The sequence below is a fragment of the Lissotriton vulgaris genome, chromosome 6, assembly GCF_964263255.1.
Source record: "Lissotriton vulgaris chromosome 6, aLisVul1.2, whole genome shotgun sequence".
Lineage (NCBI taxonomy): Eukaryota > Metazoa > Chordata > Amphibia > Caudata > Salamandridae > Lissotriton > Lissotriton vulgaris.
The window spans coordinates 754,839,962-754,866,309 of record NC_141694.1 but is presented as its reverse complement, the minus strand read 5'-3'; the positions used below and the strand labels follow the sequence as shown (position 1 = coordinate 754,866,309).

At 42.9% G+C, this 26,348-nt stretch overlaps 1 protein-coding gene across 1 annotated transcript in view; it reads left to right on the top strand.

Annotated features, from left to right (window-relative positions):
• The window catches only part of SLC35F1 (solute carrier family 35 member F1), a 955,166-nt gene that overhangs the window by 724,009 nt on the left and 204,809 nt on the right, over positions 1-26,348 (top strand). Inside the window, exon 4 of the mRNA XM_086926736.1 lies at positions 23,094-23,253. Coding sequence (XP_086782862.1) covers positions 23,094-23,253 — 160 coding nt within the window. The remainder of the gene's footprint in view (positions 1-23,093; positions 23,254-26,348) is intronic.

Here is a 26,348-nt window from a genome sequence, read left to right as displayed (position 1 = left end):
CATCTCTCTTGTTAGCTTTTTATTCATAGTCCATAGTATTCAAGCATGTTTCCGTACTAGGAGTTCTACGGGTGCCAGGCTGTTCTTTCAGACCCATTGACTGGCGCTCTTTTATGATGCAAAGTACATCACCATTGTCTGCTTCTCCTGCTCCTGCTGCTATACCACTCTGTAACCTTCAGAAGAAAAGTACCTACATTTCGTGAATTAAATTAACACTAAACATGTTTTCCATCCTTTGAATTAGGCTTCAATATTATTTTTAAAATAAGAAAGAACATTGTGATTCAGTTACAGTAATACAACCAATGAAAAGTGTGAGGCATAAAGAATTGATTAAATATGAGTCGTATTACTTCTTCCAGCTGTTGAACATTTAGGCCCTCATTGCATGAATCCCTTTGATTTGGTGGGGCTAGTAACGAGAGTTGTGGGAACCATCAGCATGATTACCTTGGGACAGGAAAATACCAACCTTCTAGAGGTGGCATTTTCAGAATTGTGATTCAAAATCTGACTTTACAATTAAAGAGGGCTTTGAATTACAATTCCATAAACGCCAAGATTAAGCTGTCTACCTGTTCCCAATGGGACGTTTTTGCTTATTAATTGTAATAAAGTAACCCAATGTCATCCTATGGGAGAGGTAGTCCTTGCAATAGTGAACATGAATTTAGGAGTTTTTTACCACCAGGACATGTACAACTTAAATGTACATGTCCTACCTTTCAATTGCATTGCACCCTGTCCTCTGGACTGTGTAGGGCCTGCCCTATCGGTAGTTTATATGTATTAGGCCTGGCAAAAGGTTTATTTTGCCAGGTGGAAATGACAGTTTCAAACTGCACACACAGGCTGCAATGACAGGCCTGGGTCATGTTCATAGGGCTACTTAAGTGGATGGCTAAAAAGGCTGGTCAAACAGACTAGCACACTTAAAAGTGCCCACCACTCCTCAGTCTGCCATGCCTTTCGAACAGGATTGCCTCACCTGGCCCCGCCCCTCTGAAGACTTGCGTCGTTTGCTGTTAGATAGGCAAAAATAAAATGCTAATAAACTGCTTTTATTATCATTTTATTTTTCTTCTTTTAGCGAGTGCGGCGCTCCTCTGCCATTACTGAGGAGCCGCCCCTGACACAAATGTATTTTGCGGTTGCATTGCATGCATTTTGCAAAATCACAGGGTTTGCAAATGCAAAGTACATCTTAATTATTTACACATCCGTTTTACGAGTTGATTCCAACTCATCAAATAGCTTTTCTGGCCCTGTCTGATTTACAAATAGGAGGGGAGCGAAAGGGAAACCACCCCCCTCCTATTTGCAGTTTGCAGATGAACGTGTCAATGGTTTGTGACTGCACTTGTTGTTGAAAACCACTACCCTGATACTGACTCTTCAAAGAGGGTGGCACCCTATTTGCATTAGGAATGCTGTGATCTTGGGCTTGTTCCCCCTTGGGGAGCGTGACAGTGAAATCTGGGGGTTGGAGGAAGCAGCCGTTTCCTTTAATGGACAAGAGCCGCTTAAAAAAAAAAAAGTTTCCTATTTGGGAATGCAAATGCGGGGACGAAGGTGTGCTATCTTTTGCTGGTCCCCACCACTGCATTACCAGTCAATCACAGAGGATCACAAAGTGTGACCTCAGTAGCAGCTCGCACAGGTAAGAGCGGTGACGCAGGGTGGGGCGGGCTGGGGGGTGGACGGAAGTTGACAGATGATGGGATAAGTAATATTAAATAAATAAAACCACTTACTTTGCACTCGTCACATCGCCGGCAAGGGCAAAGTAAGTGGTTTTATTTATTTATTTAATATTACTTATCCTGTCGTCTGTCCACTTCCACCACCCTGCTCCGCCCTTCCCCACTACTCTTACCTGTGCGAGCCGCTACTGTGTGACCTTCCTAATTAATATTCATTAGGCAGGTTGTTTTGCAAACCCCTACGAATGTATAATTTGTGATCTGACCTATTAGTACATAGGTAACATTGCCCTTTGCATTCATATTCACAAACCATTCGGGATGCAAATTGAATACTCCGGCTTTCACATGAGAATTCTACATCAGGACTTAGCTCCAAGTGTTCCTTCCAAGTTCAGGAGGTTCCTCAAGCACAGGTGATTATGTTAAGGCCTCAGGTTAGAGTTCGGGGCATACAGGTGTCATTGTGTCTGTATGCCTGAACTATTCTGGACCTACCGCTGTATTTTGACACCTTCAATTCTCTTTATCTTATCCTAGCCAGGATGTATCTGAGTGCTTTTTTATGGTAATGGTCCAGGCCTTTGCATGAATTTGCCCTCGAATCTTGGATTTAATGTTCCACACCACCACCAGCCAATGAGTTCCTTTTAATGCACATTTTCATTGCGATGTTTTCTGATGGTTAAGCTCAGTCTGTCTAGCTCTTTACTGTCAGTAGTCTGTCAATACATTCCTTCGGTAGCAGAGTTAAAATAACAATTCACAAGTCAAGAACAGCATACCTGAAAAAGAGTGAAATTAACTATGACTCTAGTTAGTTCCACTGGACAGGCAATCATGACTCAGTTTAGTACTACTGGGTAATTAGCAAGGACTCTGGTTATAGCCACTAGATATTGGGTTTGAAGGAGTGGGAGGGTTGGGCAAAGCATGGAATGTGTAAAAGAGTGACACTCAAAACCACAGCAAAGGTGAGGTCTACATTGAAGATGATGCCCGGGCATCAGAGCCATTTGACCAGGTTGTTGCTGATGTAGCACAAAATAGCACTAATATTCCGGCTTTAGTTCCGTTATCCTGGAGCAAATTCTCCTTATTCTCTGGTGGATCCTAAGGGCATTGGTGATGTCTGTCTAGCTTTCGGATTCTTTCATCAGGCAGATGTGAATCGTGGTGTTGTTGATATTCATATAAAAATACATCTGTTGGGTTATGTAGACTTTAAGCAATGATGGATTCAGAGAGGAGTCCTCAGTTGCCATACCAGCAACCCAAACCAGAGAGCTCACTGATATCGTAGAGGAAGGAATCAGCCAACTGTCTGCCTCATGGGTCATGCATGTCAACCCAAGGGCATCATTATGAGTCTCTCTGTTATTCCCATAGGGTCAGGAGCAAAGACTTCCAGTCCTATTACACTTACAAGATCTATGAGAACACCGGGGATCCTGTTTGGTTCACCTGGGGGTTTTTGGTCCTGAAAGTGGGGCTGCCCACTTGTTATCCCAATAACACCGCCTGGTGTTACCGGTGTCTCTGCTATCCATGACTCCGGAGGTGGGGCCAGACCTATGAGGCCTTACAAAGGCGTTCTCATAATGATTCACATTATAGACAGCTTGGTCCATGAGATTGTAGGCCACTAAGCAATCATGAAATAAAAAGGCTTGCTTTCCTTCCCTCCAAGTGCGAAGCTCCATTTTGATGTCCACCTGAGGGGTTTAATTTCTGGTCCTGCATTCTGATTGTAGCCAGAATATCAAAAACATGTTTTTGCACATTTTTCTTTTAATTTGAGTGTAAATGCTGAGGTACCCAACGTTTTTATGTTTTTTTTTTAATGTTCTGCATTGTCAAGGATAAACAACATAAATGAATTATTTGATGAAGACAAACTATGAATAATGCGACAGGTGTGTGGATGAGCGATGATATGTTTATGTCTAAATTTAAAATGACTCTAATAATGAGGAGCTTTGAGCTGCTCTCCTGGCCAGAAAATCATTTTTCGAAATCAATAAGCAATCATACAAAAGGATAGTTGATGAATTATTCCAGTGAACTGATCTAAACCTCACCGGTACATTTTTATTTAACATTTCAGGTTCATTTGTGTGTTCAGCTAATGAATGCTAAATAAAACGCCATTTGACAGCAGTGGGATAATGATGTATCAAGATTAAGCATAGAAATCATTATTAAAATTATTAGAAGCATTCAACCTCATTGGAGCTGGAATTCAGAACTTCCCTGCTATATTTTAATAGCAACAGTTTAAAGAAGCTATCACAAGCAATTGTGAAATGTATTTAAAAAGGTTTTTGCTGATGAATATTGCTGGTTAAAAATAGTAACATTGGACGCAATTCTGAAGAGGCCGGGAGATATAGAATTGATGGTACATCTTGTGGACATTCTAACCCTATAACAATGCTTATTGACAATAATAAATAGAAGGGGCAAAAAGAGGAAACAGTGCCAGGCATGTGCTCCTGGTCAAAGGCACTTCAATTCTGATACATGCCATGACTATATATATATCATCATGTGATCAAGGCTTTCCGGAGCCGAAACGCGTAATGGCCATCAAACCGATGGGTGAATACACTGATTTCATGCACCTTACTTGTGGTCCGTGCTCCGTTCTTCTAACCGAAGGGCCAGTGGCAGTGAAGTGCTCCAGATACCCGAGGAGGCTACTAACACTTGAACAACAAGCAGGAAAATTCGGCTTTCCCTTTGCGCAGTGTCCTGCTTCGAGCGCAAACCACTTGGCAGCATTTCCCCCTACATATCTTACCTGGGATCCTAACAGGGTATTCTGGGTATTGCAGTCCACTGGAAGAACGCAGGACGGGCAACAGGTGTGTGAACATCGTAAGGGGGCGGAACCCTTTGAACTTTCAAATGGAGGGCAGGGCGCTCATTTTAGCAAAGGACAGCTTCCTGACCACCTGGGCGCTGAAGAAGGCAAACCTATGCCGAAATGCATTCGCCCGTTTCTAGTGAATAAATGACTTCCTTGATCTTCCCCTGCTGTGGCCTCTTCCTGCTTTCTTTTTCGTGAAGGGAGTTGTTTGTGCATACAATTCACGTCGGCCAGAGACGTGTTACAGAGGCCCCTGCTCTCAAAAGTGGCCCGGACTTCACTGGCACCCTGCTGCTTGATTGTTTTTGTATCCCGAGTTATCGGGCAGCCTGGGCCCGCCTCGCTGTGTGGGGGGAGAAGCTGGCGGTTGTGTGGTACCTACCGCACACAGGGCGGCGAGCACTGTCTTTCTGCCCCTGCCTATTGGACTTCCTTACAGTGAGGCTGGAGCAGTTGGGGACCCGAGGAGGCTACTATCACTTGAACAACAAGCAGGAAAATTCGGCTTTCCCTTTGCGCAGTGTCCTGCTTCGAGCGCAAACCACTTGGCAGCATTTCCCCCTACACATCTTACCTGGGATCCTAACAGGGTATTCTGGGTATTGCAGTCCACTGGAAGAACGCAGGACGGGCAACAGGTGTGTGAACATCGTAAGGGGGCGGAACCCTTTGAACTTTCAAATGGAGGGCAGGGCGCTCATTTTAGCAAAGGACAGCTTCCTGACCACCTGGGCGCTGAAGAAGGCAAACCTATGCCGAAATGCATTCGCCCGTTTCTAGTGAATAAATGGCTTCCTTGATCTTCCCCTGCTGTGGCCTCTGCCTGCTTTCTTTTTCGTGAAGGGAGTTGTTTGTGCATATATATATATATATATATATATATATATATATATATATATATATATATATATATATATATATATATATATATATATATATATATATATATATATATATATATATATATATATATATATATATAGATAGATAGATAGATAGATAGATAGATAGATAGATAGATAGATATAGATACTAATATAATAAAGAGAGAGCCCTTTGAGGCGGGTACTCTCAGGAACCACAGCACCAATCACAACACCCAATACAGCGTTGGAAAGGGCAGTTGCAGCAGAAGGACCTAGCCTATGCAGACGCCCACGATATACATTTAAAAGGTAAAAGAACTGTGCCAGCAAAGTAGTCCCTTGTGGGCGTGTCTGCATTGTGCTGTGGGCGTGTTTTGGGGGCGTGACAAACGCTGGGGGCGTGTGGTAGGTTCCGCCCTTCATGCCATGTCTCATATCGTGTGCTGTGGGTGTGTGCTGGGGGCGTGGGCGTGTTCGGGGTGCGGGATTACGGAAAAAAAAGCGAGCGTTGTGCCCAAGATTTCATTGTTTTTTCTTCCCAGGTTCTGTACATTCCAGCTCTGGGTGTGCTTGCCCCACGCTCCCAGTGACCTGCACCTGCTTTACTGTATGGAGGCCAGGCATGGCGCCATTCCCAAGGGCCGGAAGGAGCGCAAACAGGGGCCATTGTGCAGAAAATGTAATCTCGCCTTAACTTCCGGTGACGCCTGAGGCGCACACTGGAGATTTTCCACTTCTGTTGCGCACAGGCCTCGCGCCTCTGTCCTTTGCACAAAAGGATATTGGAACATATCCGAGCGATTGACAATTGTGATTTAAGTTATGCCATGGCCAAACATATGCAAACACATCATAAAAAGGAAAAAAGGACATGGAAGGATATCACGTATAGTGGACTAGCAACTGTACCACTAAAAGAAAGAGGTGGCAACAGATTGATGACTCTACGTCGCTTGGAATCGAGACTGATCATTCGTTTTAAAACTAAGATCCCTGGGGGGTTAAGTGGCGATGAGGAACTTTATGTGCACCTATGAAGAGCTGTTATCATTTTTTAAATAATATTCTGGTCAAACAATAAGATACTTGTGGGTCATATAAGTATAACCTGTACAAAAAACTACAGAACATGGACACTTAGTCCTAAATGTAGAACGCATATTGAATCTTTATGAAAATGCTGACTTGACCTTATATAAATATGGCGCATGTAATCAGGCATTTAAACTCACTAAGAGATAATCTTTTGATTATAATATCTATATAATGCGTGGCAAAATAAGTGCGGCCAAAAATGCCAAAGTTAGTAATAATAGTATTCAATATGTTTCAACTCACTTAGAGAATTAGAAATACTGTTAACAAGTTTATAAATGTGAAACTTTAGACACAGGTATACTGACCAGTACCAGAAAATTATTGCAATGTTTCAACACTGTGAAAATGAAAAGTAATGACATTATAAAAAGTCTAAGTAACTACCAGTACCATAATGCATCATTATAATGTGATTATGACTTCCTGGTATATAATGATGAAACTAAAGAGGGACAAATGTTTGTAACCGTGACCAAGATCTAAGGATTGAAACGCGTTGGTTAGAGACAGCATGTTATTATGACATGCTGTTGAAAATAAACCTGCATGAAATATAACCCTGGTGGAGTGCGAGCTTACTTTGGTGGTGATCGTTTGGTTAACAGGGAAAGCCCGTCCCTGCAGCTCGCACCAGCTGTGCAAAGTTGTGCCTTCCGTAACGGGATTATCTTGGTGGAAAATAAATATATATATATGGGAAACTGATTATGTATTGATGACTTTGGATGTGCAGTCTTTGTACACGAGTATCAGACACCACGATGGACTACGAGCCGTCAACCATTTTCTGGGGCAGAGACCTATAACATTGTACAACCACACTAAAATGTTATTAGAAATGACAGAATGGTGCCTGACTAACAACATCTTCCTTTTTAACAGACTCCACTACAAACAACTACAAGGATCAGCTATGGGTACCTGTTTCTCTCCCAGCTATGCGAATTTACACATGGGCTGGTGGGAGGAACAGGAACTAGGAGTCAAACACGCAGCCACATTAACCAAGAATGTAGTCATGTATAAACGCTACATTGATGATATTTTTATACTGTGGCAAGGACCAAAAGAGGAGGTTGAATCATTTGCTGCACAGCTAAATGACAATGCACTGAACCTAAAATTCAGATGCACTACCAATACCACCTCCATACAATTCCTTGACCTAGAACTCTACACTGAATACAATAAAATTCAAACATGAACCTACCGTAAGCCCACTGTGGGAAACTCTGTGCTACACGCACAAAGCTTCCACCCGCACAATCTCAAAGAATCCATCCCTTTTGCAGAATGCTTATGCATGACTAGAAATTGCAGCACTAAAACAGGGCTCACTGAGGCAAAGGAAAATCTTTTTTCTAGACTGGAAAAAAGAGGGTACAGCAAAAAAACTTGCAAGAAAGCAGATACCAAATGCAGAACATTAAACAGAAAAGATCTTCTGTTTACACAAAAACAGGTCCCTGCCACACAAACACTAACCAAAGAGCCTCCTAGACTAATTACAGGCTTTAATGCCTACCACACCCAGGTCAGGAAAATACTTACTAAACACTGGCCGTTGGTCAAAAATGACCCTGCCATCGGGGAAATGTGTGGGAAAAGACCCTCTATTGCTTTCAGAAAAGCCAAATCGATGAGAAATCATCTGGTCTGCAACGCCCCAATCCTCAAAAAAACAGTAGATTGGCTTACCAACCAAAAGGGTTTCAAGAAATGTGTAAAATGTAAGGCATGCAAGCATGGTATAAACACAAGTAAAGTGGATGTGCCTTTCAGGCATAAACCATATTCCATCAGAGACAAATACACCTGTAAAACGGAATACGCAGTAGACGTTTTGGTTTGTATATGTGGGAAGCGGTACGTGGGGAGCACAATTCACCCTGTACATGTCAGAGTTTTCCAGCACCTTCGAGCAGTGACAAATGATGATCCGGCCTATCCTGTGGCCAGACACATCAACACGTTCCATGCAGGTGACATTGAGGTACTGTCGTACTTTGTCATCGATAGTGTCCCTAAAAACATCAGGGGGGGGAACCGTCTCCAAACACTTAGGAGATTGGAGTCAAGGTATATAATCCTCTTAAACTCCAAGATACCTAATGGCCTCAATGCAGATGAGGCTCTTAGCGTACATCTGTAAGTCACAGTAGGAGCAGCTATTATAGTTCCTATCCTCTTCTCAGTTCACCGTTCTCCATTCCAGTAAACATCTGCTGTTCGCATTTTAACCTCACATCACTTTGTACATATGAGCACAATCACCACCCCTAGACTCTGGAGATTTTCTAATGGTAGTTTAAGCTATTATGGATAGGCATGTCGTCTTATCATTTTAATATCATTGCATTTGTGTGTGTGTTTTCAATTTTCAATTTTGAATATTGTTCTCGTTGTTTGATAATGGGAAACTTATATGTAGTTAAATAATATGTATATTTGTATGCATTTATTTAAATGGTGGAGTATAAGAAAAATTCTGTGTGACATACACAGGTGGAGTAAAACATCATAGCTATATTCATAGCGCACATCCACTAGAGTACTATACCACAACTATCAGAGTTTCCCAGTTTAGTCCACTTGGAGAAGAGGGACAAGCGCCTGCGGTACTTAGAAATAGCCAAGCACTATAAGCGTGCGACACACATAGTTAGGCTATTTCAATACACACGGGTAGAAACCTGGGGCCTCCGCATTAAATGGGTCCGATATACGACGCACCGGAACCACCCTAGACATAAGTCCAACAAACCCACTTGACAGTTCTATAATTTAACCACACCACAAGATAGTGTTCCACACATAGAGAACACTCACAAAACACGACGGGACAAAAGCGCGAATTAACTGCGCGTAACTCGAGTACCCGGTACACTTGTTAAACACACACGCAAATACTCACTGCTAGAATACACCGCATACAGGGACCGCCGAACCACACCAGCCAAGCGCGTTGGAAGGAATGAAGGAATCACTAGGCTGTCATTGCGGGGAGGTTTCTATAGTAACTGCAAAACGTGCAAGCAATGATGACGCTGTGTAGGAATGTGCATGCCTCAGGAACTCTTCTATGTCTGTCAAAATCAAGCGTTGCTAGCATTGTCATGGCAACAGAGCAGTCAAATCAAAAAAGCTTTATTCGATTTTAACTTTTAAAATCATAAAAGCATACAGACAAAAAATACATTGCATTTTAAAATGAACCACATATTGGCTTTAAATTACACAATTAAAAAATTAAAAAATTAAAAAAGGCACTTTAGCCCTCCCTTTAAGTGTAACAAGCTTTGGTAATAACATGCTTTCTACAGCCTTTAGGCAACATTGAAGGTAACAGTGTTCTAAAAGATTTAGTAGTTACGATACATAAAACTGTTGTATGACGGTTTGAGACAATTAACAGCCACTGAAAAACTATTGCCATTACTTGAATAGGTTCCTCTACCCACTGGGTTGTTGTCAATGCCCAGGGGTCTAGGGGAAAGCATATAAGACGTATTGGGGTAGAAGTCATGTAGGTTCCAGGTAGAAATAAGTCCATCGCCCTTTTGAGATAGCCATGTCTGCATGTATGGCACAATGTGTCTGCTCCTAAAACGTATCAGGATCAGATCGCCCAAGATGTCTTTTTTGAGGGGTCCAAGCCAGCCCACCCTCCCGTCGCTTATTATTCGACCATCGAGGTGGTAGGGCAGAGGTCTGTTTTTAGATAGCCAGAACTTGACCTTGTTCATAAGGTCATGTTGTCTCTCAGCTTTACCTTGTGTTAGTTCAGGGACTCCCGAGAGAACAATTACAAAAGGCGCTGCTTCTGGAGGTAAGTGTATATGGGTGGTGCGCACATGTTTTGATGGAATGTGATGCGTTGTTGTCGGTTTCAGGGGGGCTTTGGGAATGATAGGCAGCAAGGAAATGGGGGTTGGTACTTGAGTGAGCACCGCTTCATGAGATGTAGTCAATTTGGGTAGGTTTGAAGAAGTGGTTGTAGGCGGGCAATGAGTTGTTGCAACATGAGTTGTGGATTTCAGGGGAGATTTAATTGAGTCCTCCAGCCCCGTCAGCCTCTCCCCCAACGTAGTGATTTTGTCGATCAAGGGGTGTATTAGGGATTTGATCAGATGTTCGATCATAGGCAAAAGGGCCTGATGGGAGGATGGTGATAAGTCGTCCAAGTTATCAACAGATGGCGGGATAAAGGCCAAATTAATTACAGGTGATATAGGACTTAGAGATGGTTTATCAAGTGTTTGTGACTTAGACTTAGAAAAGCTCCCATTTTCTTTGTCCCCATCGTACTTCCTTTTAGCAGGTGTAGCCCTGGGAGGTATTGTGCTAAGGGTGTTAGTTTTATTGTTTTCAGGAAAGGGTATCAGCTCCCTTGGACATAATGGTGATAAGCTGCTGCATATTAACGTGGGGAAGGTTCTGCAGAAACGTACTTTGCCTTACACAGGCTGTTTAAATCATCCAACCAAGAAAGGGTAGATGGTGGGTGTGCAATTAAATCAACCCTGGGAGACCCAACCGAGGATTGACGAGATGCATTTTTACCCACGTCTCTGAACAGGGGGAACAGTTGGCTAGTTGTAGTAAGGGGGGTGTTGTCGAACATATCCCCTGTTTGGGGCTTAGGCATGGTTAAGGAATTTACAAGTCAGGAATTTACCTACAGTTTTGGTGCCGAACAAACAAGGGGGGTGGCCCGTCCCCGTCCTCCTCAGTCCGATGAGGGCCGTAGAGGGCCCGCCCTTTGCCCGGGCTTAGCCCAGCGCAGCCCCGCGCGATACCCCGCGACGCGGACACAGCCGGTGATTTTTCAACACGCCTCCGGGCGCTCCGCCTTCACTTTCCTGGACCTGGGGCACCTGGGAAACGTAGTCTCCCTCTGCTCGGCGGCCGCGTTGTTAATTGCTTTACAAAAGGGGGTGGTGATGAACAGAGTGTCTGAATTGAGCAGACCACTCTTACCCAGTCCAAAGATCAGGGCTTGATCCATCACCGTTATTTATCTCACTGCCCCATCCCAGCTCAGAACCTGGCTATATGCAAATCAGTCTGTCCCTGGCCCAGTGCATCATGGGAACAGGGCAGACTAAACTACCAAGCCAATTCTTTACCAGAAAGGAGACAAGCTACCGGGGACCGGTTTCTGGCATTTCAGCCTCTTCGGCCCGGCTTGCTTGAATCCTGATGGAGCAGTGAGAAAGGGACTCATGTCTGAGTATACCCTGCCACACCTATAGTGGCCAAAATCGATTTACAAAAGGGGGTGGTGATGAACAGAGTGTCTGAATTGAGCAGACCACTCTTACCCAGTCCAAAGATCAGGGCTTGATCCATCACCGTTATTTATCTCACTGCCCCATCCCAGCTCAGAACCTGGCTATATGCAAATCAGTCTGTCCCTGGCCCAGTGCATCATGGGAACAGGGCAGACTAAACTACCAAGCCAATTCTTTACCAGAAAGGAGACAAGCTACCGGGGACCGGTTTCTGGCATTTCAGCCTCTTCGGCCCGGCTTGCTTGAATCCTGATGGAGCAGTGAGAAAGGGACTCATGTCTGAGTATACCCTGCCACACCTATAGTGGCCAAAATCGATTTACAAAAGGGGGTGGTGATGAACAGAGTGTCTGATTTGCATACAGCCAGGTTCTGAAACTGGGATGGTGCAGTGAGCTAAAAAACGGTGTTGGATCTAGCCCTGATCTCTTGACTGGGTGAGAGCTTTCTGCTTAATTCAGAGACTCTGTCCCTCACCACCCCTTGTTGTAAATATTTTTGTCCACCCTAAGCGTGGAAGGGTATTCTCAGATGTGAGACCCTTGCTCATTGCACCATCAGGATTCAAGCAAACCGGGCCGAAGACGGCTGTAATGCCAGAAACCGGTCCCCGGGAGCTTGTTTCCTTCCCAGTGTAAGAATTGGCTTTTGTAGTTTGGTTTGCCCTGTTCCCATCATGCACTGGGACAGGAACAGACTAATTTGCATACAGCCAGGTTCTGAAACTGGGATGGTGCAGTGAGCTAAAAAACGGTGTTGGATCTAGCCCTGATCTCTTGACTGGGTGAGAGCTTTCTGCTTAATTCAGAGACTCTGTCCCTCACCACCCCTTGTTGTAAATAGCGTTGTTAATTGCGGCGGCGGGAGGGAGACAGGGCAGCAGCAGGACCTCTGATGGCTCCAGGAAGGGTAACAGCAGGCTCTCCCCACAAAAAGCTCAGCCCCCACTCCACCGACACAGCCGGTGATTTTTCAACGCGCCTCCGGGCGCTCCGCCTTCACTTTCCTGGACCTGGGGCACCTGGGAAACGTAGTCTCCCTCCGCTCGGCGGCCGCGTTGTTAATTGCAGCGGCGGGAGGGAGACAGGGCAGCAGCAGGACCTCTGATGGCTCCAGGAAGGGTAACAGCAGGCTCTCCCCACACAAAGCTCAGCCCCAGTCAGGGCAGTCAAAATGTAATACAAGCTGCAATATACCGTGAAAAAAAGAGTCAAACATTCATGATGTAATGTAATGTCATAGGGGTATAAATTGAGTCACAGAATGCAGAGATGTAGTGAACAAGGCGGGAGCTAACCGCCGAAACGCGTCAAAGCAGCCGAAAAGTGGAATAAAGCTTATTTGGAATTCGAAATTTCACGGAGTCAGTGCCTTTCTTATATTGTGAAGATTGGAGTGTTCCTGATATATATATATATATATATATATATATATACAAATGTTTTAAATTTAATTAAAACATTTATTCTTTTAACCCCTTCCATGCTCATGAGGGAACGGTTCCGTCATGAGCATCGGTTGAGCTGTGCTCATGACGGAACCGTTCTGTCATGAGCCGATAGGCTCATTAGAACCTTCAACACAGCGCGAAAATTCGCGCCGCGCTGAAGGGGTTAAATTGCATTATTTATATTATTTGTATTTATTATTTTATTTTATTACCCTTTACACCCTAAAAACTAATCCCACCCTGCTCCCTTTAAATACCCCTGCACCCCATAATCATAACCCACCCTTACTCCTTAAAATACCCCAACACCCTTAAACACTAACCCATCTTAACCCTTTAAATATACCCTGTACCCCAAAACCCAAACCTATCCCTAAACCCTAAAAATACCCCTGTACCTCAAAACCCAAACCTAGCACTGAACCCTATAAATACCCCTGTACCTCAAAACCCAAACCTACCCCTGAACCCTAAAAATACCCCTGTACCCCAAAACCCAAACCTAGCCCTGAACCCTAAAAATAGCCCTGTACCCCAAAACCCAAACCTACCCCTGAACCCTAAAATGCCCCTGTACCCCAAAACCCAAACCTAGCCCTGAACCCTTAAAATACCCATGTACCCCAAAACCCAAACCTACACCTGAACTCTAAAAATACCCCTATACCCCAAAACCCAAACCTAGCCCTGAACCTTAAAAATAACCCTGTACCCCAAAACCCAAACCTACCCCTGAACCCTAAAATACCCCTGTACCCCAAAACCCAAACCTAGCCCTGGACCCTTAAAATACCCCTGAACCCCAAAACCCAAACCTACCCCTGAACCCTAAAAATACCCCTATACCCCAAAACCCAAACCTAGCCCTGAACCCTAAAAGTACCCCTGTACCTCAAAACCCATACCTATCCCTAAACCCTAAAACTACCCCTGTACCCCATAACCCAAAACTATATCTGAACCCTTAAAATACCCAAACACCCCAAACATATACCTCAGTACCCCAAAACATTTACCCCTATACCCTTATCCAAACATTAAAATAAAAACCTGCTTTTACCATTCATTCATTTACAACGAATTTCGTTGTACATGTATGCGTGGTAAAAGCATATAAAATGTAATGCCATGCTTTATAATGGCATTACGGAGTCATGGTACTTTCGTAATGAAAGTATGCGGAGTGATGGTATGCGGAAAGAAAGTTAAGGAATAATGGGTGTTTACCCTTCCCCGGTAAGTACATTGGTGGCATGGCGGCCCACATCTCCAGCAACATACTCATATTTTTTCACCACCCATTTGAAAAATGCACAGGTCTCTCTCATTGATGGCCAGCACTGACATACACTTTTAGACACACCTCCTGCCACAAGTTCTAGAATTTGCGAACTTTAGAGCTGGGGAGCTACGTTCGAATCTCGGCATCAGCTCAACATCCTGTGATTCCAGGCAAATCGCTTTGTCTCCCCGTGCCTACCACAAATGAATGTGTTCTTCTGTAATGTAAATTGTGCTCATGCCATGTTGTCGAGTTCGGGCTATATAATATTGCAAGGAAAAATAAAGTAGGGAAACTCGAGTTCACACACTACTGAACGGGCACTCTTAAGTGCATCAGCAGTGCACTGTGAATCGGAGCATTTCACAGGCCAGTCACAGATAAGAAATGCTATCAAAACGAAATCCTACAAAACAATATACTACTGGCCGGCAGCAATTTATACCTGGACAACGTCGGGACAGGCTGCTAGTATATATATATTATAACTATATGTGTGGAAAGGGAAGGGGCATCCGAGAAAGCTAAACAAGATTTGAACCTTTGTCAGAAAAAATTATTTTACAGACTGTCATTGGCAAAACCTAGTCTGCTCATCCTTCCTAGCTCGATAATTTAAATGGTGTTTGTGCGATAGTACACATGTAATCTGTAGTGCTACAAAGCTGCACCAACCATTGTATGGATGTCTATTCACTAAAGTGTCAAGGGAAGCAGAAGTGACACCACCCATGGAGCATCTTCCAGGGGCAGAGTAATGCAAGGCCGCGATTTGTGCTGAGTTGAGTTACTCTGTATTTATTGAGCCGTGCATGGCCACACAAGGTGACTTAATCTGACTTTGTTGTTGGGTCACCCTGTGCCCCCTTGCATGGTGCAAGGGTGACACAACAACAATGATAAATATGCCCCATGTTCTCTAATGCACAATTATTAAAAATGGCTGTGCCGGCACTCATTTGTAGGAACCAACACTTGTTTTTCATCATCAGGCCTTGACCCAGAGTGTATGAAATGGAGAAAAAAGGAGTAAGAGAAAAACAGAAAAAAGTGACAAAGGGAGAAAGTGTATGGACATGGATAAAAGAGGCATGAGGTGAAATCAAGACTAGGCTCACTTGATATTCAGGAACCCCAACGTTTGTCAGTTTAAGCGGTGGGCTTGTGAGAAAACATTTGGGACTTGTCACTTATTCTTTTACAGATTCAGCACTTAGAATGAGCTACCACAGGCAGCATGAGTAGAGAGAGGGACCTGGGCAAAGTTACACCTTGACAGTTTAACACTGGGTAAAGAAATGCCAAAGATAGCATTCAACCACAAGGGTGAAAAAAACAAAAGAAAAAAAGGCAACAATAATACAGATCTGATTCAATTACAAAGGGTCAGGAAACAAATAGCTACGACGCCAGTTATTGTACATCCAATTCCAGTAACAAACGCCACATACAAGGAGCTGAAAAGTCACAAACAGTTAGCTGTTAGCTCTCTGACACGCATCCACCATACCTGCCAATTTACATGGTGCCACAGTGTGACACACAATATTGGCTACCATACACGTGGCAGGGAAAACAAGCTGAAAAACACTTTATATAGTGGCTTTCCAGCTCATTTTCCGATGTCCGTTAAGGGGCATGAAAACACCCCAGGACATCGGCACCAGCCTCAGCAAGCCTCTTTTTTTGGGGAGGAGGCGGCTTGGGGGTGCGGGGTGGGGTGCAAAAGTCTCTCATAGGTACTCATCGGCACGAGGCCCTGCCTCTTTCAAGGCCCCACCCCCTTCTCACATGGTGAGATTGTTCTTCAAGTTGGCAGGTATGACTCGGGGAAGAGGTGTGGCGCAGCAGGCAGGGTGGCTGACTCCGGAACCCAGGGGCTCACGGTTCAATCCCCGGTGCCGGCAACAGATCAGCCCAGCACCATGTGACTCTGGGCAATAGCTCGCTTAATCATCCTGACCGCCCCCAGCACCTTGACACCTTCCGGTAATTGTTGCGCTTTACAAATACTGGACATATGTAGCTGGAAAAACACAAAAAAAGACTATCAATGACAAAGATAATACCAAGTGTAGCAAGCAGTGGTGCTGGAATAGTTTTGAGAGCGGGGGCACTGCCATCAGCGTTAAGTCACTTGAGTCATTTTCCATTAAAATGGACTCAAAATTTGCACAGACTTGTTTTATTGATAACATTATAAAGCACACAAATGATAATGTATGGAAATCGAGGTTCAGTGAATATTGATCTTTTGCGCATAACTAAGCAAAGTAGCAAAGTGCTCCTTTGTGCATTCCTGACAATAGATTTTGAAATATGTATACAGTTCAAATACATTTTTGGGTGTTAGAAAACAATAAACCACCTAGATCATTTTCTTTAGCACTCAGCAAGATTGTCACATAGTACACATTAGAAAATCCTCTCACTTTGCAGTCAGAGAAAGAAAAGTAAACACCAATGGACCCTACCACCACGAATAAACAGTAATATTTATTTGTAAATGCTTTTTTATAACTATAAATCATTATAGATCTGTATGTATATGCACCAAATAATGAGGATTGCATAGCACTAATATTTCATATAGATGGCGGATTATTGCACCAGAATATGGTAACATAAATATAATCTGACATAAATGTTGTTGTGTAAATATTTTTCACATAAATATGGCTTCACTGGCGTAGATTTTATATTACTAACTCCAGTGAGGCGATATTTGTATAACCAATATTTACAACACTATATTTTTCTCAGGTGATATTTAGTCTTTAATATTCGAGTACTATACCAAATATAAGGAGAATGTTCTCTGCAAGTTTACCTTTAGCAAAATTATGTTTTTTGCTAACTATCAATAGCAAATGTTTGCAGATTTTTTTTCTCTACTAGTTCACATTTAGCAAACATTTTCTGTGAGCAACAGCAAATGCTTGCAGATTTTTTCTCTACTAGTAGAGCTCTGTTCTGCACAATGGACATATTCACAGAGTGTTTCTCTAAAGGTTTATCTTTTGCTGAGTTTTTCTATGTACAATGATATTTTTCAGGCAAAGGACACTATGAGCTCAATACAAATTCTGCAGCAATTGTGCGGGTTTCCTTCCCGATAATGAGTTTTCTGTCTACAAATGGGAACAAGCATTGGCATAGCCAATAGGTCTTGCCTTTGGGACCTTATACATATTTAAATTTACAGAACAATATCCTTGGTTCAACATCAACTGTTGAATAGCTAAACACTTATAATGTCCCAAAGGCGAGACCTATTGGCTATGCCAATGCTTGTTTAAGTGGTCCGCTATGCGACTACCTAGCCCAGCCCAATTTTTTTTCCTTTGCATTCCCTATTTTAAAATGAGAGAAATAGGACAAAACGTCCCCAAATGCACAACAAAAGCAGAGGTCTTGCTGAGGAGAACCTGTGAGCTCTGAAAATGTGGGCAAGTGACACAAATTAGGATAGTTATTCCGGTTTGGATGGCTCACTAAGTTAGAAATACGTACAAAATACGAAAGTGAAAGATAGGCAGCGAAGGATACTAACAAAGAGGTAGCAGCAGAGATGGAACAAGCAGAACAATGATTACGTGTTCTTGGAGATAAACTTCATCAGCAGGTTCCTCTTCTTGGCATTCAGGACTTGGAAAAGATGCAGGCATCTGCGACTAGAGGTGGCGGCACCCCCCACTCGCAGTGCTGCATGACACCAGCACATCGCCATTCTACCCTTACTGCATCTATGGTGCTGTGGACAAGGATTGACATTGAAGAAGGACTGAACAAAAGCTCACTGTCACCGAGCGAATCACTAGAACCACGATGATAGAAACAAAAGAAGGATGTGCTGAAGGAGTAGCTACAGTATCAAACAGTTCTGCTCTCAGGACAATGAGAATACTTTAAGAAATGCGAGTTGATGACAGAGTTGAAACAAATGGGACAGAATTTGAAGTTGGTAATATACCATAAACTTTCTTCACAACAAGTTATGTGGAATAGTATTTTCTAATAGAAATTATAGATAACAGCTATCTGTTTATATGCGTATATCTATGCAAATAAGCTTACTATTATAGTATGGTGCTTAATATTGTAGGCCCATGGTGAAAGAAATACCTGATGTGATTTTGCTTAGAATAATATTCAAGCATGCGAGTGGTGCGCGCGCGCCACAGCGAGCTATGTGTTTTGAATTATCGCGCACGCATCTGGGCACGATAATTCAAAATAGATGGCGCCTGTGTGGGTAACCGCAAGCATTAGGCCGTGGGCGGAGCAAAGGCGGGACATGCACCCGCCTTTGCCGAATTGCGTGCTGTCTTTCTTAAAAAGACACACGGAAAGCCCAATAGCCTGTGAACAAAAACAAAACACACACACAAGCGTGTAGTCAGATTTTTGAAGCCCCTTACAAAAAGTCTTGCAGAGAAGCGCATGCTTGTTGGCTCGGGGAAGACCTAAAAAACGTGTACATTGGTGTCTGCTGTTTTGTCCATGAATTGGTGCACTTTTTCCATGTGCCCTTCTCCAGGTTGAACCAGGCAAAATGTCAATAGGGAAATTTCTGATGTGCAGATTTTGCAACCAAACTCAAACAGCTGCGAAATCGGGATTTCCTCAAAATTTGTTATTACCGGTATATGCAGCAACTTTGGCCCTCATCTGGAACCCATTACCGAGGCAACGTAACTTCCCATCAAGGCTTTAGACCAAACCCTGATCTCCTAGATTCCATCATCATCAGTGAAATCGATGCTTCTATGAAGATCATCCATTCAGGGCTTCATCTGACCCTTGTCCTACAGCGCCTGCACCACAGGACTCCTCTCGAAGCACTAAGTTCCATTTTCCAATGTCTCTATTGACTCAGCCACATTCCAGGACACTTAGAAGAATGCCACCATTGTGTACCAGATTGAGAATCCATCCACTAACCCAGCAACGTTTTCCAAATATAGACCCATCTCTCCAAAAGCATGGAACGTCCTCGCATTCCACATCAGAGCCTCCTACTCTCTACTGGCTTTTCAATTAACCAACCTACAATTGGCAAGGCTAGGCAAACACACCTGGTCAGCGCCAGGGTACTCTTGTGGATGATAATGCGATTTTCAAATACACATAAAATAACATAACATAACATAACGCAACACAACGCTACATAACGCATAACTCTATTCTGCAAAGTGCATCTTAACTACAACCATTTGGTTAATGTTAAATAAAGATATTGGCATTCATGAAAAAGTAACAATTTTCACCCTTTTGTAACAATGCAAAAAATGCTGCACCATTTGCAAAAGCTGAAAAATATTCCATACATTTTGAGATGATTGCAAATAAACTTTACACACCCTAAATATGCATTAGAAAACACACTGACAAAGCTCAAAGCAGCAGAAAGGGAACTTTACATTGAGTATCTTTTTGGTAGGAGGAACTTTGAGGTGCAGTAGGTAGAATAAAGATGTAAGGATCAACGAAGCCCGGATCAGGGAAAGCAGCATGTGATGGAGAAGGGGTAGCAAGTAACTGAGACAAGACTAGAATGCAAAGTGAGCAGCATGCTCGGTGACATTTACATCACACATATTTACATTCAAGTAGTGGGAAAATAATTGCCCAAAAACACTTCATTTATCTTTCCTGTGCCAAGAAATAGTGATTGGAACCCCGGCATTTGGCTTCAGGGGTCACCCACATGGTCACTAGAAGACTTATCCTCTCTTACTCAGAAACTGAAATGGCTTTGCTGATTTTAGTAACCAGTGGGCTGAAAGCTCTCCTGTTTTATAGCTCCTTGAAGGCCTTTTAAATTTAAAGCAAAGTAAAGGAAGCAATGCTTGAATTATTCTTAACCACCGATGATCGCTTGAGGAAACATTTCAGTCCATAACTTTTTTGCCCACTCTGCCCTTCTAAACAGAGACCAGACATATGCTAGTAGCCAGGGTCCAGCTCCTAGAGGAACCATTTAGTCCAGACTGCCAGGCCACTCAAGTGGTGTGCAGCTTGAGAATGAGAGTGAGAATGAGACACCGCATCCTCTACCGCACCCCTGAATTGCCCATTGGACCATGATTTCAATGCCTGAGGAGGAAAAGCAATGTAAAATGAATGGCGAGTGAGGTCACCCAAGTCCTACCCCCCCAACCAGAGGCGCAACTAGAGCCTCATTTCAGGGGGGCTAGTAAAAATTTCGGGGGGGGGGGGCTAGTTCTTCCAGCATTATGCAGAGTGGAGATGCAGGACTCTAAGGAGGGGTGAAAACACAACAAAGCCTCGTTAACAAGCAAATGGTCTTTTAAGGACCTGTGAAGTACACGGTGCGGCAGCAATAAGACGGTCGCCAGCCCAGGGAGGTGTCTCAGCCCGGGCTGACACACACGACGGGGGGTGGTGGGAGGGCTGAAGCCCTTTTTAGCCCAACGAGAGTTGCGCACCTCCCACAACATGCACTTGGACACTGAAACGCCAGACAATGCCGTCAACTTGAGTGTGGGACTGGTGGTTATGAGAAAACTGAATGTTCAAACTTCTATTCTGTCATTCCCGGCTTTTTCATTATAATCTTCGTGGTCGGAATTTGATATTTGCAATGTCAAACAAACATATGCAAATGTGTATTTTGTTTACATTTTCCTGTCATTTACACATAGTTTGAATATGCATTAAGAGCAAACACTGCAGGAAATAGGGGCTTTAATAGTGGTGTGCTCATCCGTAGAGTTATGAATTATGGAAATGATGACTCATTTGTCAGAAAGAACAGGGGACACCACTTTTGAGGTAAACATTTATCTTAGGTTGACTTTTTTCTAGTTTCTATATATAGTCATGGCCATGGGCTGAAGCTTGCTGAGCGAAATAAAGTTGGCCTCAGAGTATGGTGTCTGATTCAAACTAATTCCTACATCCTTGTGATGTGTAATGCGACTGCCAGACAGAGCTAGTTTAAACTAAGAAATAAAACAAGTATTAGAAAAGTCAATACGTCTGAGTTTAATCTACTTACTCAAGCAGTGTAAGCTTATGAAAGCAAATTATAGGAGCAAGAGAGGTTGGCAGACAAAGGATACAGGAACAAGAGGGGATGTTGAGTGGGGGAAAAAAGAGAACACAGAGGGAAGAGAGAGGGGCTTAAAGAAGTAACAAGAGGGGTGGCAGTCTGAGAAACAGAAAAGTGAGACACACAAGATAAAGCAGAGGCAGGAAGTAGTCAGGAGATGCATACACAATAGAAAAAAGGGAAAGGGAAAGAAACAAGTGAAGGAGCCAACAGAGAGGCCTGTAGAAAGAAAGCGCTCCATTGGAGGTGGAAAGATACCCTTTAACAGCCAACACCTAAAGTTGAGAGAGAAATATTCATCTGGGCCCACTCAAGTTGTGATTGACTTCTAGCTAATGTCTACAAATGGCTGATCACTGATCACAAAAGTCGGTGTTTGAAAGGTGAAGCCCCCAAACCCACTCTAAGGGGCAGATTTACGAGGAAAGGCACTCAGTGCGTGCCACAAGACATTTGGCTGGGCCCCACTGAGTCACTTTCAGAGCACAGGAATGCGACATATTTACAACAATGTCACATCTCTATGTCACAACTATCAATATTCACAACTATGTTGCATCTCTTTGCTTCCCACTACGCTGGTGCACAAACTTCTGCCATTTGCCGGCGCAGGCAACCTTGCATCATGGTGCAAGGATGCCTGCGTCGTGGGAAGATTGTTTATGTGCAGGAAGGCTTCCCTTCCTACACATAAACAATCAGAAATGGCGTTTTTCAACTTCTATGTGTGCTGCATTAGCACATATAGAACTTGCAAAAAGTCATTGTTTTACTGACAAACACTTGGGAAATCAGATACCCACACACTCGATTGTGAAGGGCGCATATTGCGATCCTTGCAGGTTGGCACATAGTCTGATGGTCAATCAAAGATGGTATGTTAAAAATATACAGTGCGTCAAAGTGCATTAATACTTTTGTGAAGTGCTATAAAACATGGGGGCATATGTGCAATAGAAGTGGCGGAATGAGGCTTAATGCTGTCCTGTATATAAGGCGATGCCCCGATCGCCATCACAACGTCGTAGTGGTGGTGATAGGGGCTTGTAAATATGCCCCATGGTTTATTGTTAGTGCATTGCTTCTTAGCTCAATGAGAAGAATTGCTAATATTTCACCACCTGAAGCTTTCGAATGGATCTCTTTAGTTAACCAATGTTTTTCCTCCTGTAGACGGGATTTGGTCTTCTTAAAACAGTTTCAAACTTTGCTCATAAATAACTCACCTGCAAACCTAAACAGTGACACAAACCCACATGTAAGTTCTCACCACAAGTAGTAACCAAAATAAGTATAGAAACCCATTTTTCTACAGTGCCTGCTAAAGTTCTTGTTTGAATCCTTATGTGGTTTTTGACCTGGTTAAAACAAAATGCTTCTTTGGCCAGTACTATGTTGGTATAATGGCTTCAAGTTCATGATTTCTCCTTCTTTCTTCTTCTGCTAGCTCCTTGGCTGCTTCATCATTCCTGTGGTGATATTGTTGTCCTGGTTCTTCTTGCTGGTGCGATACAAGGCTGTGCACTTCATCGGAGTGGTGGTGTGTATCTTAGGGATAGGTTGCTTGTCCGGTGCGGATGTGCTCGTTGGAAGACAACTGGGAGCAGGTGAGCGTACTGAGGTCTTCTTCTAATGAACAGGTATTCGTAAATAAAGCAGCATTATTGATGTTGTGTTACTGCTCTATAAATTAATAGCAAGGCTTGACCTTTAGTGTTCTGTCCAGTTCTTCAAGTCAAATGTCTACAAAGTGCAAGAACAGATGAGAGAGAATCTAGAGGAGCATTGCCAAGAGCGCACATGACCTAGGGCCTTATGTACAAAGGGTTTAACAGTGGCAATGCTTTTCGGTTGTGCAAATCTGAGGGTTAATGACAACAAAAGCACATTTAACATTTCGTTAAAAAAATTCAGAATCATTAAATGGGTTTAGAAAACAGCAAGGATTCACTATTTAGAAGGGGGTCTGTTTAGGTCATCTCTTCCAAATACAGATTCCTTGAGTTATGCATTATTATTATTATTATTATTATTATTATTATTATTATTATTATTATTTTGCGGCTGAAATACAGACGCAAACCATTATTATTTTGCCACCTACTCAAATGAAGTGGGAACCTATTTGCAAACTAGAAATGGTGCCCAAGGTACCCCTTCCCTTTTGTGAATGTTGATAAATCGTTTTTTGGAGTAGGTAATAGGTAAAGGGAGTAATGCTACTCTTAGAAAATGTTAATGTATTTTTTTATATCTTTTAAATGCATCCCGTTTTCCTTGGAGGAAAATGGGCTACATTTATTTTTTAAAAGATTGCTTTTTTTTTAAGTATTCACTAACATGGTGCTCTGCTGACCCCAGCAGGCCACCATCTCTGTGATGTTGGCCTATCCTATTGTGTCACAATTTGCGATCTACCTCATGAATATTGATGAGGTGGGTCAAATTGCAATCTATTACAGTTCAGTATTTTGTGAACTGATCTATTATTTAAAGCCTGGGCGGTGAGCTCCACTCTATTTGCGGAGTTTTTCGCACTCCGCGAAGTTCCCAAAAACTCTGCTCCGCACACCGTAGGGGAGCCCTTGCTTTCGCTTGTCAACATCAAGTTGGTGAGTGCGAGTGAGGAAAATCCACCTCCCGGCGAGATTTTTCCTTGCTCGCGCTCGCCAAGGTCTAGTTGGCGAGCGGAAGTGAGGAAAATCCCCCTCCTGGTGAGATTTCTGAACGAAGGTGGTTGGATTTGTCAATGTGAGTTGCCACAGCAGGTCACAACCACTCATGTTGAGAAACCTTCCGTTCAAACTGAAAAAGCTGCAGTTCAAGTAGAAAATCTACTCGCGCAGCAGAAAGGGAGCTGCGTCCTCTTGTGCAATTCGCAACGATTTTACAGCATGGGGCTCCAATTAACCACGAACGGCATGACCCTAACGCACTCCGCTGCTCCCTGAAATCCGCTTAGAGTTGTTTTGTCACTTCACAGAGTTCAATGTAGCGGAGCTCCGCAAACTCCACCTTGGCTTACTAATAGTACATAGATTGGTTTCCAAAATCAAAATGATTCAGTAAAAGTCATCGTGCCATTTGCGACCACTTTTATCAAATCATGTCTTTGTAAATTAGGACCCTAGATCTAAAATCTTATGAGTCAAGTAGCAAGCGCTGTAATCTGTGTAATGAGAAAAAGAGCAAATAATGAGTTTGAATATAGTTGAGAGTTGACCCTAGGTTAAAGTACAAAGCAATTTTACAGTCGCAAAAGTCAAATTTGAGCCTTTTAGACTGGAAAATTGAATTTTTCAATGTACAACTACAAATTACAATTCGGTAGCAAATTACCAAATCGCAATTTGGGTTTCAGACTAAATACAGAATCGATATGTGGAAGGGACGTGTAAGGGGTGTCTCTTCCAAGTACAAATTTCTTAACTTATGTATTCATGTTTTGTGACCAAACTCTTGTCACAAAATTTCACCACCAAATTGAAATTGGTGGTGACCATTTGCAAACAGGCACGGGTAACCAAGGGACCACTTCCCCTTTGTGAATGTTAAAAAAAAAAATTAGGAAAAGGCAGTGGTCCGTGATACCACTGCCAGCTCCTAATATGTGTTTGTAAAATTGTTCATTTTCTTTTTTAAATGTATCTTGTTTTCCTTTTAGGAGAACAGGCAGCTTTTGAGAAAAATAACGATGGCCATATTTAGAAGGTATAACAGACATAGTGGTCTGCTGGCACCTGTGAATCTAACAAATTGTAGAGGGTCTAAATTTGCGACCTAACTCATGCATTTTAATGAGGAAGGTTAGATTGCGACCCACATTGAATCATTTTTTTTAACCAATCTATTAATTGATAGGTTGGTTCACAAAATACCAATGAATTCAGTAGAATTTGGTGTGCAAATTGCAACCACTTTTACTGAATCCGTCTTAGTAGATTCCTAATAAGAAAATGCTAATTGAAAAACGTTGTTTGATGCAATCTATGATTTCTTATTAGAAATCTTTGTATACCAGGCCCCACATCCCAATCAAATCTCTCAAACTACATGTCTTTAAGGAAGAGTTCCTAGGATGATGCTCAGGGTGTTTCTCTTTCCAGAAAAGGTTTCAACCATACTTGTAAGTAACAGATGTCTCCCTGTTGCAAACTAAGCTTGTGTTCTATGCATAAGGTTATTCAGATATTAATTTGCTCTGCAAGCAATTTCCTATAGCATTGAAGAAAGAGACATGTATCATGACGCACTGCGGGTCTGCGACAATGGCCCTCTGCTATGTTTCAATGTGAGGCTTGCTTTCTGTACTACCAGTTATATGCTGTTGCTTTGAAAACATGAAACTGCTTAATTGATTAGCAGTGTGCCTCGTGCATCTCAGATCATGTTTTCATTACAAGGTGTGTACCAACACTCAAGAGAGTTGGAATTTGTACCCCAACTAGTAGGTGTTCTACATTAAGCCCTTCAGATTTTCACGGGGCTTCTGATAACACCTACGCTAGGTGATGGTGCGCAAGGTTCTGAATGAATGAATGGTGGGACTTATAAAGCTCACACCTACCACTAGAGTGTCAAGGCACTACACCCATGACTGGCAACTTAGTCCTTGAACAGGTGGGTTTTCAGGTGTTTACAAAAGGTATTAATATCCTGGATGCTTCTCAGGGGTCCAAGGAGAGCATTACAATGTCTGGCC